This window comes from Lonchura striata, chromosome 4, assembly GCF_046129695.1.
Source record: "Lonchura striata isolate bLonStr1 chromosome 4, bLonStr1.mat, whole genome shotgun sequence".
Lineage (NCBI taxonomy): Eukaryota > Metazoa > Chordata > Aves > Passeriformes > Estrildidae > Lonchura > Lonchura striata.
Genome location: NC_134606.1, coordinates 14920053 through 14936309, shown reverse-complemented (window position 1 = coordinate 14936309; position 16257 = coordinate 14920053). Strand labels below are relative to the sequence as shown.

At 44.4% G+C, this 16257-nt stretch overlaps 1 protein-coding gene and 2 long non-coding RNA genes across 4 annotated transcripts in view; 2 read left to right on the top strand and 1 right to left on the bottom strand.

The window, feature by feature from the left end:
• CPEB2 (cytoplasmic polyadenylation element binding protein 2) overlaps positions 1-9251 on the bottom strand; it is a 50492-nt gene extending 41241 nt beyond the window's left edge. For both annotated transcript variants that reach the window (XM_021554411.3, XM_021554412.3), the window contains exons 1-2: positions 8073-9251; positions 5167-5445 (exon numbers count right to left, since the gene is read on the bottom strand). In XM_021554411.3, the coding sequence (XP_021410086.2) occupies positions 5167-5445; positions 8073-9251 (1458 nt within the window). The remainder of the gene's footprint in view (positions 1-5166; positions 5446-8072) is intronic.
• Positions 8542-9625, top strand: LOC110484058 (uncharacterized). The gene is made up of 2 exons (XR_002467684.3): positions 8542-8614; positions 9234-9625. It is a non-coding gene; the product is annotated as an uncharacterized LOC110484058 (long non-coding RNA).
• Positions 9626-13036: 3411 nt separating this feature from the next.
• On the top strand, positions 13037-15756 carry LOC116183534 (uncharacterized). Its single transcript, XR_004148170.2, has 2 exons — positions 13037-13538; positions 15364-15756. It is a non-coding gene; the product is annotated as an uncharacterized LOC116183534 (long non-coding RNA).
• Positions 15757-16257: the final 501 nt, after the last annotated feature.

Below are 16257 nucleotides of genomic sequence, written 5' to 3'. Positions count from 1 at the left end.
GCACCAGGAACAGGTCCTGTGGCAAAGACACACCCGCTTCCCAGCTAAAAAAGCATTTAAAAATGAACAAAAAAAAATCCCAGTACTGGAGTACTTCTACTCAAGAATATGCATTCATAACCTGGAAACAACCAGGCACCAGACTATGTAGATGATTAAAGTCACGCCAATCTTGACTTACACAGCAAATTTAGAAAGTTTGTATATTAATAGTTTCAATGAAATATTTAAAGAGACATTTAGAAATTTGAAAGGGAAGTTGTTATTCAAGTTTTGGGCTCCTCACACCCCTGCCCCACATCCAGAAATATCTATACAGTCTTGAGTACTTAAATGCAAATACATCAGCACCTATAGAAAATGTACTTTTGGATGGATCTTAGGTGAGAACACATTAATTTTAACTCTGAGAACAAGGGGAGGTAAGATACCCATCATATACTCACTGCTATACTATCATGGCTGTGAAATATTTTGTTGAATTTTTCTAACTCTGATTTTGTATTTCATTATTAGAATGAGCTGCATAACTCAAGAAAATTTAAATAAAAGGAGAAAAGCCTTGTATCATATGAAGTCACAAAAACACTTGCATGGTAAGACCTACAAACTTCCCACTAATTGACTGCTTTGAATGGCTAATCTGTGTAGCTGCTAATACTATTTATTCAAAGATTGTGATCCTGAAGTTAAAAGCATGGCCATAGACTGCTTTCCCCAATCAGAGATATCCCCAGTATGGTCCTCAATCACAAGTATCTGGTTCTATGTTATATTAATCAGTGCCAGGCAATCAACCCACTGCATTAAAAACTCTGACACTTTGTTCCAGCCTCAATAAAATTCTAGCCTCTGTAAAAACAAACTGGTAAAGCCTGGCTTATAGATCAGTGTTTGGACAATTATAGTACTCTGAAGAGTAAGAAAACTCTGCAGCTAGGTAATCTCAATGCCTTCAAGTTTACCATCAGCTGCCAAACACTCAGCACTTCTGAAAAATGGGCCACACTTAGGCATTTAAGACTCTACACACAGCAAGAACCCAACTTTAACAACCTGGTCTTCACCTAATATTCACTAGATTAGCCACTGAAAATATTAAGCTTTATGAAATTATACTGAAACAGTCACATTGAAAATTTGAAATTTTCCAAATGGAAGCGAATCTAAGGCAGAAGAACATGACAGTAACTTAAATTAAGTATCTAAAATTAACACCTGTTGTGACATGCGACTTTAAATCTCATTTTGTTTATAATGTAATTTGCTTTCTTTGAAAACTTGAGCACGTTTCAAATAGAAGAAGAAAATCTTGCAATTGTGCAAGACACTACCTCACTATACCAATCCCCAGTTGGAGAGCTATGTTAAAAAACAGAATAAGAACATTCAGCTTTCAGGCCCATGAACATTACACACTGTTTGTCTGAACAAACAGGAAGGACAAATCAAGGTGAAAACCACCCAGAAACACAGTGTATTTCCTTAATTCAAAAGAGACCCAGAAATTAGATTAATGTTCATAGAATGCAGTGGTTTTACTAGAACAATAGTAGTTGAACACTGCTATGTAGCGTTAAACATTTTTAACAGGTTTTAAGATTATTTGAAAGATGGTAAGAAAAACTAAGCTTGCAATGAAAAGAGTTAGCAGAAACTGCAATTCTCAAATAGAAAAAGTACAAATTTAGAAATAGTTAATTATTTTCCTCATACATGCAGTGTAAATCAAAAAAGTGGATATACAAAAAACTGATTTTTGTCCTTAGGTTTTGTCCACAGATAGGCCTGTAATATGTTTTTTGGGGAAAAAACACTTGCATAGAAGTTTAGAAATATATTTTCAACTTTGTACCCTATAATCGGGAACTTTTTTTGTACTTTAGGTACAAAAAAGGGAATAAAAGAGACTATTCATATCATCTGACTTCCTGAAATGCAATGTAAGTGCCTAAAGTGGAATCCCAGAGGCTGCGTAAGGTCAGTGGTGCCAGGTATGTTCTTCTAGAGTATTAGATTACCTAAATAAGGAACCTAGATTGTCTCTAAGGAGAGAGAAATAGGCCCCTCAATTAAATGCTTAACTTGTACGGTGTCAATACTTGACAAGATTTCTAACTGTTCCTTTAATGATTCAAGTGCAAGGCAACAATCCTTCCCTATATGGAGTACCTACAGTGGTGGAAGCAGGATGGCTGAACTTAATACAAACTGCATCAAATACAGTTCTTTCATAGACATAAAACCTGTAGATGTAATTTTGTCTGTCTTAAAATCCTGAGAAAGGCAGAAAAGCTTCTAACAGTGAGGCACATAAGAAAAAATTGGCTATTTGCTCACATTTAAATCAGTGTTATCATGATTCATTATTTTTACTTAAAACCAAAACAAACAGCTGAAGTTGTAAAAAATCCTAAGAGATATCTTTCATAACTTCTTCAAGCAAAAGCAGATTTGCAGCAACTAATGCAGCCATTGTAAATTCAACTTCATATGGGATATGTTTCAGTTTTAACTAAGAAGTACAGAAAATCGGCTTTCATCCCTACAAGCAATACTTGTAATAGTTTACTCAGTTCTCAGTAATGACATTCATTGTCATTTGTGTTTTAGTTTAATGTCATGAAATGTTTTTTTCATCAGAATTGATGCCAGTTCTATTCTGGGGCCTACCTAGCAACGCAAACACCAAAGAATAAAGAAGTTTGATGGAAGGGCAAAGCTTCAAATTTGCATACAATTCCCCTGTGGATTATCATGTTTGCATGGAGTATGTGTTTTTTCAGAAAATGGATGAGTAGTTGATGTGCTGAATGCTATCTGAACTTTGCAAAAATATATAGCATTTTTTAAAAATGGTAGCTGAATGTTGAAGATTAAACAAAGTCCCTGAGAGCACTGGCTTATAAAAGCCAGTTTTTAACTTAATTTTGAGTTAGCTAAAGTTTAGAAGAGAGGCGCTTTGTCCCCTCCCCTACAAAACTGTTACTGCCGTAATCCCAGAGAAAAAGGTATTCTGCAGAACTGTGAATGATGCAGTATGCATCCAACATACATGCTAAGATCTATGTGTTTGCTCTGTGGAAGCTTGGAAGAGATAGATAACTTCTACATGCACATAAATGCTTTTGTGCTAGACTTTCCAAACAGCACAAAATTTAGTTTGTACTAGTTTTTTAGTATTGCTACTGTATCTTTAAGAATCCTCAATCTAAATACCACAGCCTTTTATGGAAGGAGACAAGCACAGTACAAATCAGCAAGATGGGTGTTTGACAGCATTGAAATTGCCAACAAGTTCTGATGAAAAGAAGCACAAACTCTAAGTTCTACTTAACTTTTTCATTATGACTTGCAAAATGTAATAATCATCACAAGGAATTAATCATATAACAATATGTACTAACTGAAAAATAAGAACATGACAGTGCAGCAAAATAATTTACGGAAATGTATAGTGTTTCCACAATATCAGTAGATAACATTGCAACCCTCCAAAGAGGTTTATTTTTACTGTGTTCTGCAACTACGACTTTATACACGTCAGGGAGATTTAAGCATAGACAGACCAACAGCATAAATATAGCCAAACAGGCCTATTTAATTGGTAGGTCTGGTGTTCATAGGTGTAACCAACAATTAAGATTGCCCAACTTCCTACTTTGATATTATGCCTTTAAAAAAATCCCCCAACCCTTACACAGAAACATTAAGGTATTATAAAGTTAAAAGGATTTCTTTCCTAGCTTATTACATACAAGTTACTTAGACGAAAGTCTAAATGCAGAGGACACTTGTTCAGACACAAAAGGAGTTCACCGATACTTGAAAACTGCTGTAGAAGCTTCTGGAAGGTCAAGGTATTGGTGACATGGACTTGTAAGGCATACTGGATGAGCAAATACATTCACAGCCTGTGTGCTCAGCCATGTATGAATTCTAGTGTATATACTACAGCAGTTTCAACGTATGATGGCATTAATATTTTTAAATCTCTTCCTTAGGTTAACACCTTTGGGACAGATTTCAGTATTTAATTTCTACTATTTTTGCTGCCCTGCTCTGCAAAGCATTATCTATCTGCAATCTGTTTTCCTCAGTAGAATACAATCCCTGAAGAATACCCCATTTTTTTCTCCCATCTTTCTACCCACACAAAAGACAATTCAACTACGATATTCCATCTAGCAAGGCTGCTTAATGGAATCTGTCTTGACAGTATCAGGTCCAAATGCATATGTTTCAGCATAACTTTGGCAAGTCAAAAAATCAAGTAAGCATCAAAAACACTGCAAGTATCAAAGTGCACCTGGATAGAGTCAGGATATGGCCTCCTGTACCAAATTCACCAGAAAAAATGGTATGAAAACCCAGAACTCTAAAGGGAAGTCTGATCCCAAGCAGCACCTTTGGTCACTACTTCAGCTACATAAGCATTAGATTGCCATTTATGCAAAGACAGCTCTAATCTGTCATAATTATGAAAAATAAAGGCCTCCACTAACACAGAATAACTCAATATAGGTAAAAATGGGAAAAATAACTTTTTACCAAGAGATTACTAAATAAGTTGACTGACTTAAAGTCAAGTAAGATTCCACTGGCGAAATTCAGAAGGTGAATCCAGACCTTTAGTTCTATGACACATCCTTACATTTAACACTTCTAAATCACAGGGCCTCCAGACAAAAGGTGCTACAATGTGGAGGAAAAAATCTTGCTGACACACTAGCAAACAGCCTAGAATACCAGTAAAAGATGAACATGACAAAGACTTTAGAACTATCTACAGAAGTAAGAAAACCTAAGTAGAAGGACAAAGCAAGCAAAAAATACCCTGAGGTTTAAAGGAGTTTATAAGAATATGAGCCTTACCATAGGCAGAAAATACTAGCTGGATTAAACATACCATGTTTTATTGCTTCATCAGTGCCTATAGTTTGTATGTTTATTGACATTCAATATTCTTATTAAAATGTGAGAATCATATATTGCTGAACACACTCAAAACGTGTGGATTAATTGCAATTTATGACTAAAAATAATACAGAAACAGAATTGTCAAACCAAGTATCAGGACTGCAACCACTGTTTAGTTCTCATTTAAAATGAATCAAGTAAAAATGCTATGCAAGACTATGAACACACCAGGTATACCATCCTTACCTGCAAAGGAAGGAGAGTATTACTGTTGGTGTCAGTTCGGAAAACATTATCTTCAATCCACGATTTTGGTGTCAGTGATGGAGTAGAGCGAGTAAATTTAGGAGGAGCTATGACATTACCAGAAAAGGGCTTCTTCAAAGGAGAGATCTGGTTCATAGTTCCTGGGATTCCCATGGTTCCAGTTCTACGATGGTCTCTGCCATGCATTCCTCCCCAGGATATATTTCCTGTGCTCCAGCCACTGCTCTGATTGCTCCAGGGTGACTGCTTCAGAAGAGGCTAAAAAAGAAAGATTAATTTCTATTATACTGAAAACACTTGAAATTATTTTCTACTTAAAAACCCAAACCCCAAAACAACCAACCACCGAGTAAGCAATGCGCAGAGATTTCTATACATCACTCTCTTCTGATAACACGTAAATTAGGTACTGAAACAAGGAAGAAAATGCAGCTTCATTTAAAAAAAAAAAAAGTCACTCCTACTCTCCCATATGTCTCCCCCAAAAATGCTGCAGTACTTGTGCAGGCAATTTTGATTATAATTTTTATCATTATGATAATTTTAGTGACTGGTAGCATTTTTAAAGCTACACAGAAGAAAAATTCCAGGGTATAAAACCAATTTCCAAAAAGCCCTGAAACCAGTTTTTATCATACATTACTTGCTGTTATATGATGAGATCTCTACAATAGTAACAAAAGAATTTCAAATAAATAAAAAAATATTATTAAAATAGTATTTTTCTTTCTACTCAGTGAGTAGTAGTATTTCACTACAGTGAGTAGAAATTTAAAAATTAAAATTCAAATGGCAGATTTAATTCCCCCCACTCCAGTATTTTGAATATCATTGTCTAAGTATTACCATATAAGAGCAAAAAGAGCACTGACTATTGTACAGAGAATTTGTTTGAAGGAGCTATCTTAACATTTCCATTAAAATGCATTATTCTGAAGCCACTGCTCAAATGTTTCTGGAGTAATGAATGGAGTAATTTCCGGAGTAATGAATCCGTGGGATTCGGCAGGGTGTACTCTAGAATTTTTTTTGATGATTTCTTCTCCTATCTAGATATTATGTACTTTACACCTACCTAAATGCACTTGTAAGTGCATTATATTCTCTAATATGAAAATGGAAGCATTTTTTAGAAAGACAATTTTTAAAGGATTAAGTTTTTTATTCATAAGAAAAACTTCTGCTAAAAAGTGACCTATAGTGGTTGTCATATTACCAAGAGGTGGACCCACTGAGCATGACTGACAGTGAAGAACTGTATTTATCTTTAGTAGTCTCAAATCTGACTGTTCTTGGAAATGCTTCTCCTCAAACATAGAAATGGAGTGGGGGTGTGTGTGATGATTCTAAATTCAGTTCTGTTAAGTGAAAACACAGTACTTTTACCTCTAAACTTAGCTGCAAGCAACCCTCAACTTGCATTCTAATAACTTAAAAATTTAAAGCATGTCAATATGCTATGCATCAGGTAAAAGAGAACTTTCTGAAGACAGAAAGATAAAATTGTAACAACACCCCCACCACCAGAAAAACCAAAAAACCACTAAAGTCACTCTTGGTCAAGTGACCAGGAAAACATCCTATTCTATATAATTATAGATAATTACATTGTAAAACTTGAATACTTGTTCTGGAATTTTGGGAGAGGCAGGCACTCTATTGTGAAACAAACCTTAAGAGATAATGCCAAATGTTACCAAGCCTCTAATATTGCTAGCTATGCTGTCATGGCACTGTTTAAGTATACCCACAACTTGTGAGAGAAAATTCCTGTACACCTCACTGTTGGAGAATTGCCTGGAATTTGTTTGAAGAAGGTTATTATAAATGTTAAGGACAACTAGCTCCTAATCATAATGCATCGTAATCAGGTCTTCAACAGGCACACTATGTGAGATTCCAGTTCTGATACAAATGAAGCGCCACTGATTAAATCTGAACGGATTTAATACCAGAATGAAAAAGAAATTAAGATGAGGCCTATGTAACTTCAGCCTTTCATAAATGAGCAAATTAATGGAGCAAAATGGGCGTATAATGCAACAGCTGGTAATATTAACACGGATTTCCTTCTCACTCATTTCTTATAATATTCTGTTCCAGGAAGAAACGTAAACTTCCATTTTAACACGGGATTGTTAAACCTCTCGATTAAAATTGGTTACAGAACTTTAAACATTGCGCTGTCCTCAGATACACATTCAAGCAACGTCTGTCAAAAGCCCTGAAAGGCAGCACGGTGTCAACTTTCGTATCTGACCCTCCTCTCGGCGACCTGTGCCCGTCCGACCGAGCCGGTCGAGGGCCGGCCCGCGGCTGGGGAAGGGGCTGCCCGGGGGCGGCGCCGGCCGGAGCTGTCAGGCTCGTTGTTCCGGGGACACTGCGCCCGCCGCGGGCAGTTCGGGGGGACAAGGGGGGGCGTTTTCACGGCAGAACTCCCAGCACCAACAGCAGCGGTTGAGATCTTGTTTTTTTAAGCGCAAACCCTCTTTGCTCGTCCCAAGTAAAACCCCAGCGTCCCTCGGGAGGCGACGGCGCACCAAGGAGGGCAAGAAGAGCCACCCCGGCACCTGCCTCCCACAACAGGCGGGGAGAGCGGCCGGGAAAGGGGCGGCTGCTGTCCACAGACCTCTCCGGGCCGACCCCTCCGGCCGCCCGGCGCCACCGGGCGGGGGGCGCAGGTGCCCTCCCTCCCGCCGGGCCGGCCCCGCCCTGCCGCCGCGGTCCCGCCGGGCTGTCACCGCCGCGCAGCCTCGCCCGGCGCCGGCGAGAAGGAAGCTGCCCGGCTGCCGCGGCCGGCCAACCGAGGGCAGCGGAGCCTCCGTCCCTTCCCCGCGTCCCCCTTCCCCGCCCTGGGGCTCCCCGCTGCGGCCGCCGCCCGGTACCTGGTGGTGGTTGTAGGAGTTTCTCTGCTGCAGGAAGGCGGCGGCGGCAGCCGCCGCCTGGTGTTGGTGCTGGAGCTGGGGGCTCACAGGGGATCTCCGGTTCTGCTGTTGCTGCTGCTGCTGCTGAGGTAAATTCATCTGCGGCGGCGGCGGGGGGGCGGCGGCCGAGAAGGGGCTGCTGAAGGGCCCGGCGCAGGGGTTGTGAGGCGACACCGGCGAGAAGCTCTGGAAGAAAGCGGGGTTGATCGATGACGGGATCCCCGGGTAGAAGCTGGTCTCGGACTCCGGGCTCGGGGGTGGCATCGCGCTGATCTGCCCGCCGCCGCCGCTGGAGACCGGAGGCTGCTGCGTTTGCTGCGGAGGCGGCGACGAGGTCTGCACCGACCAGGGGGTGCCGAAGCCGGGCAGCGGCGGAGGAGGAGGGGAAGCCGCCGAGGAGGAGCCGCCCCCGCTCTGGTGATGGGGGCTGGGGATCTCCGGGCTCTGCAGGCTGCTGAAGCCGGAGCCGAGCCCGCCGGGCAGGAGGTTCCCGGGGCTGCCCAGTAAGTGGCTGTTCGGGGGGGACTCCATGGGGGGCAGCTTGGCTCTAGCCTGCAGATGAGGAGACGAAGGCGGATTCACGCAGGAGGCGGCGGCCACCCCCACATTGGGGTCCGCGGACGCCGATCCCCCCGGGCAGGAAGGGGCGAGCCGCTCCAAACCCCCCCTGTCCGCGCCGCCCGGGTGCTCGGCGGGGCCGACGGGCCGGTGGTGCGAGTGATCCCCCGTCCGCGGCGGCTCCGGGGGCTGAGCGCTGAGGAGCTGGAGCTGCTGCTGTTGCCTGTGCTCCTGCTGCTGGTACTTGTCAGTGGGGTGGCTGAACTGCTGCTGCTGCTGCTGAGGGGGGTGGTGATGATAGTCTGGGGGGTGGTGGTTATTCAGGGGGTGGCTGCTGCCGAGCTGGGCTGGGCTGCTGAGCTGCTGCTTAAACTCTTTCCTCTTCTGGCTCAGCTGAGGAGGCGGCGGCTGTGGTTGCTGCGCTTGCTGCTTGTTTAAATCCTGGTGGGGGCTGAGACAGGGTTTAAAGTCAGAGGAGGGGTGGCCGAGAGGGGGGTGTCCCGACGCGGGGCTGCTGCCCAGCCTCTCGCTGCCTGGCTGCTGCTGCTGCTGTGTCACCCCCAGGAGCAGCTCATCCTGCATGTTTTGATGATGCGCGGCAGCGACCGCTGAGGAGGAACAGGGAGGGCAGCGGCGACCCGGCTGCCGGACGAACCGGCTACAGCGGGCGGCAAGGGGCAGAGGAATGAGGCGAGGCGGCTGCGGCCGCTCCGGGGAGGGAAGGACCCGGCGGCGGGCAGGGGCTGAGGCGGCCGTCTGCGGGAGCTCCCCTGACAGCGGCTCGGCGCAGAGGTGAACCCCCACCTCAGCACACTAAAGAGACAAAGATAATTAATAATCTTTGTGGCGAAGTGTTGGGGGGCGGGGGGAGAGTTTAAACACCCGCCTATCGCAAACCACTATGCAAGTCCCAAAATAGCTTATTTATAGAATAAAGCTCTCTTCTTTCCCATCAACGCCACTGTACTGCTTTAAAAATATCGCAGCTTTTTGATACAAGCCCATTTTTATCGGAGATTTCTTTTTCCTTTTCATTTACTGGGACCCCCGGTAAGGCGGCCCTTCCCGCCTGCAGTCGCACCCACAGGGATCCACTAGATCAGGAACTCGCCCGGACAGGTCACTGTCCCCGGACAGAAACTCTTCCGTCCGACCCCCCCAGCCGCCACACCGCAACTCAGGGGAACAGCGGGGCATTCCCGGGCCTGGCACTGGTGGGGAGGGAAGGAAGGGAGGCCGCCGGTACCTCCACAGGGCAGGCGACCCGGTCTCCTCAGCGAGGCTCCTGCCGCCCCCCGGCCGCCCCCGCCCCGCTGCCGGCTCGGAGCCGCCGCGGCGCCCTTAAGAGCGCCGGAACATCCGTCACGGTGACGTCACAGGCACCGCCCCAGCCCGGCGGGCCCTGGTAATGAGCCTCTGGGCCGGCCCCTCATGAATAATTCATCAGGCCGGGAGCCCGCCCCCCCCCCCCCGGCGCCGACGGGCCGGGTGGGTGCTACCACTTCAGCCAGAGGGAGGTGCCAGCCCTGTGAGCCGCTTGGGCAAGGAAGGGTCTCGTTGGGCTTTGACGACCCAAACGTCAAAGGGAGAAACACCTGCAATAAACAGATTTTATTTCGTTCTGCGGCAGCGGCTGAGATAGGCTTTTATCCCAACAGACGGGGCAGGGATAGCCGTGACGTCGGTTTCTCCTGCCGCCCGTGATCCCGTCAGGCGCTCACTCTGGGCGGGGGAGAGGGCGATCGCCCCGCCCCCGCCTCGCGCGCAGCTCATTTGCATTGACGCACGACCGCGCGCCACGGGCGGGGCGGGGCGGGGCGGGGCGGGGGGTGGAGCGCAAGCGCGGCGGCACGAGACGGGCCGGGTGTCAAAGCCCCGCCCAGCCCCGGGTGGCCCCGCCCCCCGAGCGGGTCGGGGTGCGCCGTGCGCCCGTGTCCCTGTGGGAGCGGGCTGCGGGACTGCCCCTGTGTCCCTGTCCCTGTCCCTGTCCCTGTGGGAGCGGGCTGCGGGACTGCCCCTGTGTCCCTGTCCGTGTCCCTGTGGGAGCGGGCTGCGGGACTGCCCCTGTGTCCCTGTCCCTGTCCCTGTCCCTGTGGGAGCGGGCTGCGGGACTGCCCCTGTGTCCCTGTCCCTGTCCCTGTGGGAGCGGGCTGCGGGACTGCCCCTGTGTCCCTGTCCCTGTCCGTGTGGGAGCGGGCTGCGGGACTGCCCCTGTGTCCCTGTCCCTGTCCCTGTCCCTGTGGGAGCGGGCTGCGGGACTGCCCCTGTGTCCCTGTCCCTGTCCCTGTCCCTGTGGGAGCGGGCTGCGGGATTGTCCCTGTCCCTGTCCCTGTCCCTGTCCCTGTCCCTGTCCCTGTCCCTGTCCCTGTCCCTGTCCCTGTCCCTGTCCCGTGGGGCACTGTAGCGTCCAGAGCTCCTGCGGAAACATGGGCTCGTCACCCCTTCCTCCTGCACGCCCGGGGCCAGCCAGCAAACCTGGTTTGTTGGCATTTCAGAGACCCACGGGAACCCGTGCTGAGGTGTGGTGGCACGGGATGGTGGCTTCTGTGGTATTCCAATATCAAAGGTGGGGTTTTACCCCTTCCATACAGTGGAAGCACACATTCTTTCAGCTGTTCAATGCAAACAAATTAACAGTTTGGCACATACAGATGTAATGTGTCCCTGAAAAGGCTAAAAGCAATGGCCTCTGTGCTCTGGGAAGGCTGTAGCTCAGCAGTAAGAGAATTCATACAGGGCTGTTAAATGTGTGAGTACTTGGGGAAAGTGTCATTATGTGCTTGACGTGTTGAACTTTTCTCTAGGTGTCTGTCCATGCCCACTATCAATGACTGGATAGCTTCATTCTTCCTGTCCCATGGACCTTTGGTCTGACCCAGTGTAGCAATTATTTTTTTCTTAAATCTGTATATATTTTCTATATGCATATAAAACATTGAGGATAAAAATTATTTTAGCATTTGCAGTCATCTCTGATGTGGTTGTGAACCTGTGTGGATATATATTGGGGAATCTTGCAGAGTTAATATGTAAATGCATTTGCGCCATCAAAGAATAATTGATATGTGTTTGTCTTTGCTGTATTATGGCATGGCACTCCAGAATTACTTGTTATATTGGCATTTGTTTCAAGAACTTGGCAATCTTACGGGGGCTAAAAAATCCAGAGCGCAGACCAAGGCCTTACGGATGGTCGCATGCTGAATAAATGTTGCAGGCCGAGTCCTGGTTCCTCTCTGAAGACTGAATTGCTTCACAGCACAGTTCTCATAAACATCAGTTTGGTGAGCTGCAGAACTGGTAGCATCTGGTTTCCCTTTGTGTTCCTGTCATACACCTGACGTTGAGTTGTGTGCAAGCCTGAACAGAAATTGTCCTCTACCTGGGGCGTTCTCAGGCAATGTCTAACAAGGGTGGAAGCACTGCTGCACTGCACTCTCCTGTAACCAGCTGCCTAGTTCTGCAAAGTGTGTAGGAACTCATTCAATTGAGTTTTTTTTGGTAAGCAGTCAATTTCCCTGTCCCTCACTTTTAAGTCAAGTCTGAATTCTAGCAATTCTTCCTTCAAAACAGCTGTCTTGGCATACACAAGTATTTTTAAAATTAACTGAAAGACAAGAGTGCTCACATCCTTCATGACAGCTTCTCTCTGGCATGGTAGCCACTCACCCCAATTGCATGTGTTTGTTAAGTCAGCTTTCATGGAGTTAAGATCATCTATTTTTAATCATGTAAAAAGTAAGTGTCCATTCTGCATTAGCTGCCTAATGTTCCACAAACACAAGACACGTGCTATCGAGGGTGACTCATCCTCTGACAAAGGTACTTTTAGAGAGAGAAACCTGATCTCCCTGTTGAATATGAGGAAAGGTTTTGGCTGCCTTACTGCAGAATCCAATAGGTCTTTGGTGATCCCTGGTCCTGTGGCACACGCTACTTTAATATAAGCAAGAACAGTTGTACCAAATCAAACCAAGCATCCTGCAGGCTCTTCTGCCTCAGATACAAAACCCCTTGTGTGCTGAGACCACAAGTTCTGGCTTCTCCTCCACCAAGTCAAATCTCTTACCTGGTACCTTGGTGCCATCAAGAAGTGCTGAGGCCTCTCCTTGGTAGTTTGTTTTCTCTCTCCAGTCTCCAGTTTCTTGATTTTTGACAATTTGGCCTTTACACCCTCTTGCATTAATGTTTTTCTCTCCCTTGTAATCCCTTGATTTCTTCCTCCTTTCTTTTTTCTTAGCTGTTCTAGGGAAGGCTTGAGAGCGTTTTTTGGATTAGACTAGTTGGAAGGTAATATTGTCTGAAAATAAATGTCTAAATAAATGTGTAAGAACAAGCTAAGTGTTTGTTATGCTTCTTTCAGGTACATCACCTATTTGCAACACAGGAACTCCCTAAATTTGCCTTTCCAGACTTCAGAGTGTACTGAGAGTCTTGGACTCCATGTTCCCTGATGATTACCAAAGCGAGACTGCCGGAAGAGGGGAGCATGCTGGCAGAGCCACGCCTCACCTGAGTGACTTGAAGAAGCTGGAGAGTCATGGAGCTGGGATGAGTTCCTTAGGCTAGACAACAAACATTACAAATGCCATGCCATATGCAATATCACTATACATAATATGTAAATTGAAAAAAACAGATGTTGCAAAGCAAGCTGTCAGTATGGTAGAACCAAGTTATTGTTTTTGCAGCTATTAATCAACCTGCTTCTGTATATTCATTCCAACAAATGTGCCTGACATTGACTTCACCTGGGAGACCTGTAGGAGAGCTGGGGCTGACAGCTCTCCTGGATTTGCCAGTGCCAGAAAGACAGCGATCATATTGTCTGGTGTTCTGCATCATGCAGTGGGTGTTAAATTTTGTGTGGTGAGTTTAACCAGCAGTGCTGGTTAATGGAAAGTATAAGGACAAATCCCATTAACCTATATAAAATAACTATAACTATATAAAGACAAAATTAACTGTAAGTGTTACAGAGCAGCTTCTCTGGCTGCCATTTGGGTGACATGAAAGGAATCATCAAGGTAGTGGTTTTGCCCCTGAGTGGTTATCATCTCTTCTAGAAATTGCCATGCACAGCTTAAGTTCTTTCCTTTTATAAACCCAGGAGAATAGCATCTTCTATTGGCCAGTGTTAGGAACAGGATATTATTATATGAGGATGGATTTTGGCTCACTGTTCTTTTTTTTTTTGCTTGAACAATAAAACCTTTAGCGGTTATAAGAACTGAATGGGACTGTACTGAGATGCTGTGCACTTCAGAGTGGTCTGTGGGTTTAGCTCCTTTTAAAAGGTCTTTGGTGGGGTAGGATCCATACTTTGTAGTGCTCACATATCACTTAACAAGTGTTGCAGTTTTTGTGAACACACCATAAGTCATGAAACTTAAATATGGTATGTAGACCTGATATGTAAACAGAGCTATTTCAGTGCTTCCTCAGTTTGTAAATGGACACACACACACACACTAGAATATCAGGAGCCTAATGTATACAAAACAAAATAGTTCTGACCAGTGGTAGAATCTGCTCTTTCCCTCCTATTAGCTAGTTGGAAAAAAACATGCCTGTGATTTTAATATGGGCTGCAATTAGATGTGCACATTAGAATATCTTCCTTTCATTCCAATACCAAACAAAGCTTTTTTTTGATTATTTTTTGCATGTTACAGTTAAAAGTAAGTGTTACAGATATTATTGACTTCAAAAAATCTTTTGTGGATTGGCTCAGCATAGTAGAGACTAATTGCCTGCTTGTAATGCAACAAGTTTTCTTTCCACGCCCACAATATTTATAGGCCTTTCACCATTTGTAATGATTTACTACTTCATTTGACCTCTTTTCCAAAGTGCTACAGCCAACAACAACAAAAAAAATCTGTTTCTTGTTTCCTCTGGCTGTTTCACCATTCCTTCTTGTTTTGCATATCTACTTCTTTTACTAGGGTCTCTGTTAGCCTTCTCTATCTAGGTAGCTGTGTCTGTCCTGCGGTGCTTGCAAGTGTTCTGCTAAAGATCTGCTGAATTTTGCCTGGGATCAGGATATTTAGGGAAGTACACAGTATGCTGACCTGTAGTCTCTGACATGTGCCTACTTTGTTGCTCAGCCTAAACTGTGACATGGTCTTGCATATGCATTCCAGGAACAGCACATTGTTCTAACTGGTAACAAAACACACGATTCACATGCTTTTGCTAGAGCTGCTTCCTCTTAACCCTAAAGCTGACTTTTTGTTAATTACATTTTCCTCCCATGGAAACATGGTAAACAGTCTGGGACTGCAGGTTGTTCATATAGAAAAGCAGATGATGAGGTTTGACATTTCACAGGAAAAAGAGGTCTGAAGATTTATAACAACGTGCTTCATTCACTGTTCTGTTCTTGATTTTTTTAAACTCTAAAAATAATAGTCATGTACCCTTAGGAAGGAGGTAGGGAAGTCTTTTTCAGCAGTGAACAGACTGTTGAGTTATAGTAGCTTACCTTTTCTCCTGGTGGTTTTTCTCATTAAAAAAAAAATTAATTACCCAGATATACCAAAACTGGGTAAAAAACCCTTTCTTAGATCACTGTGTGTTGAAATTAAATTAAAAGCAGTGGGAAAAATTAATACCAGAGGTTGAAATAGTTTGCTTTGTTCTCTTATTCCCATCCTCATGTTATGTTTTTGTTTGTTTGTTTGTTTTTCAGGTTAAAAATCTTAAAATGTATGGGAGATGGTCAGCTTTCTTGTTTTATTCAAAGTCTGGTTTCCATCATGAAAGCCTGCGAAACTTGAAGGATATAGGTTCCGGTCACAAGAATGCAAAGCAGTGATCTATTGTGTCTTTTCTTCTTTGTGCTCTGGAGTTTAACCAGCACACTAGTCTAATATTCTCTTGCTTGCTAGTGGCAGTTTCTGTTTCTTTTTTGTTTTGGTTTTTTTTGGTAGTGGTAGTCATTAGATTTTCTCCCAAGAGAATTACTGCCAAAGTAAACAAACATCTTCATGGAAGGAAAATAATGTCTAGAGTATTCAGAATTCCATGTTTTACAGATGAGTATTTGTGGCAACCAACTAGCGAATTAAAGTGAATGAAATCCTTTTTCTAGTTTGCTACTTTTGCTGTGCTAATTGAATGTGACAACTCTGCAGTGCAAGTACTGGATGCCAGTTATAATTTAAGATTAAGAAAAATATGAGATGAAACTTGGTTTAAAAAAAGATTTTATTTTTTATTTTTATTGGTGGGAATTGAATAGTACATGTAAACCTCCAAGGAATTGCTGTTGTCTCTAAAGTGTTCTGCATGTGGTTGGCAAGAAAAACAAGGAGAGAGGAAAGTTCAGCTAAAAAATTCATAAAGGCTGTCTGGTGGAATGCATTACAGTCATCTGTATACCTCTGTGCTCTTATCCCTCTGAACTGATAATTTTTAGCTGAGATGAAACGTTCTGACAAACAGGAGGCTGGCAGATTTGCAGCATAGATTGTTTGAAGGTTTAAATACTGTGACTATCTCAGCTTACTGCAAGTCTGTAGATATAATGTAAGCTGGAGTTGCTGAAAAGTGATAGAATAGCTCATATGAACAGCCAAAAAAC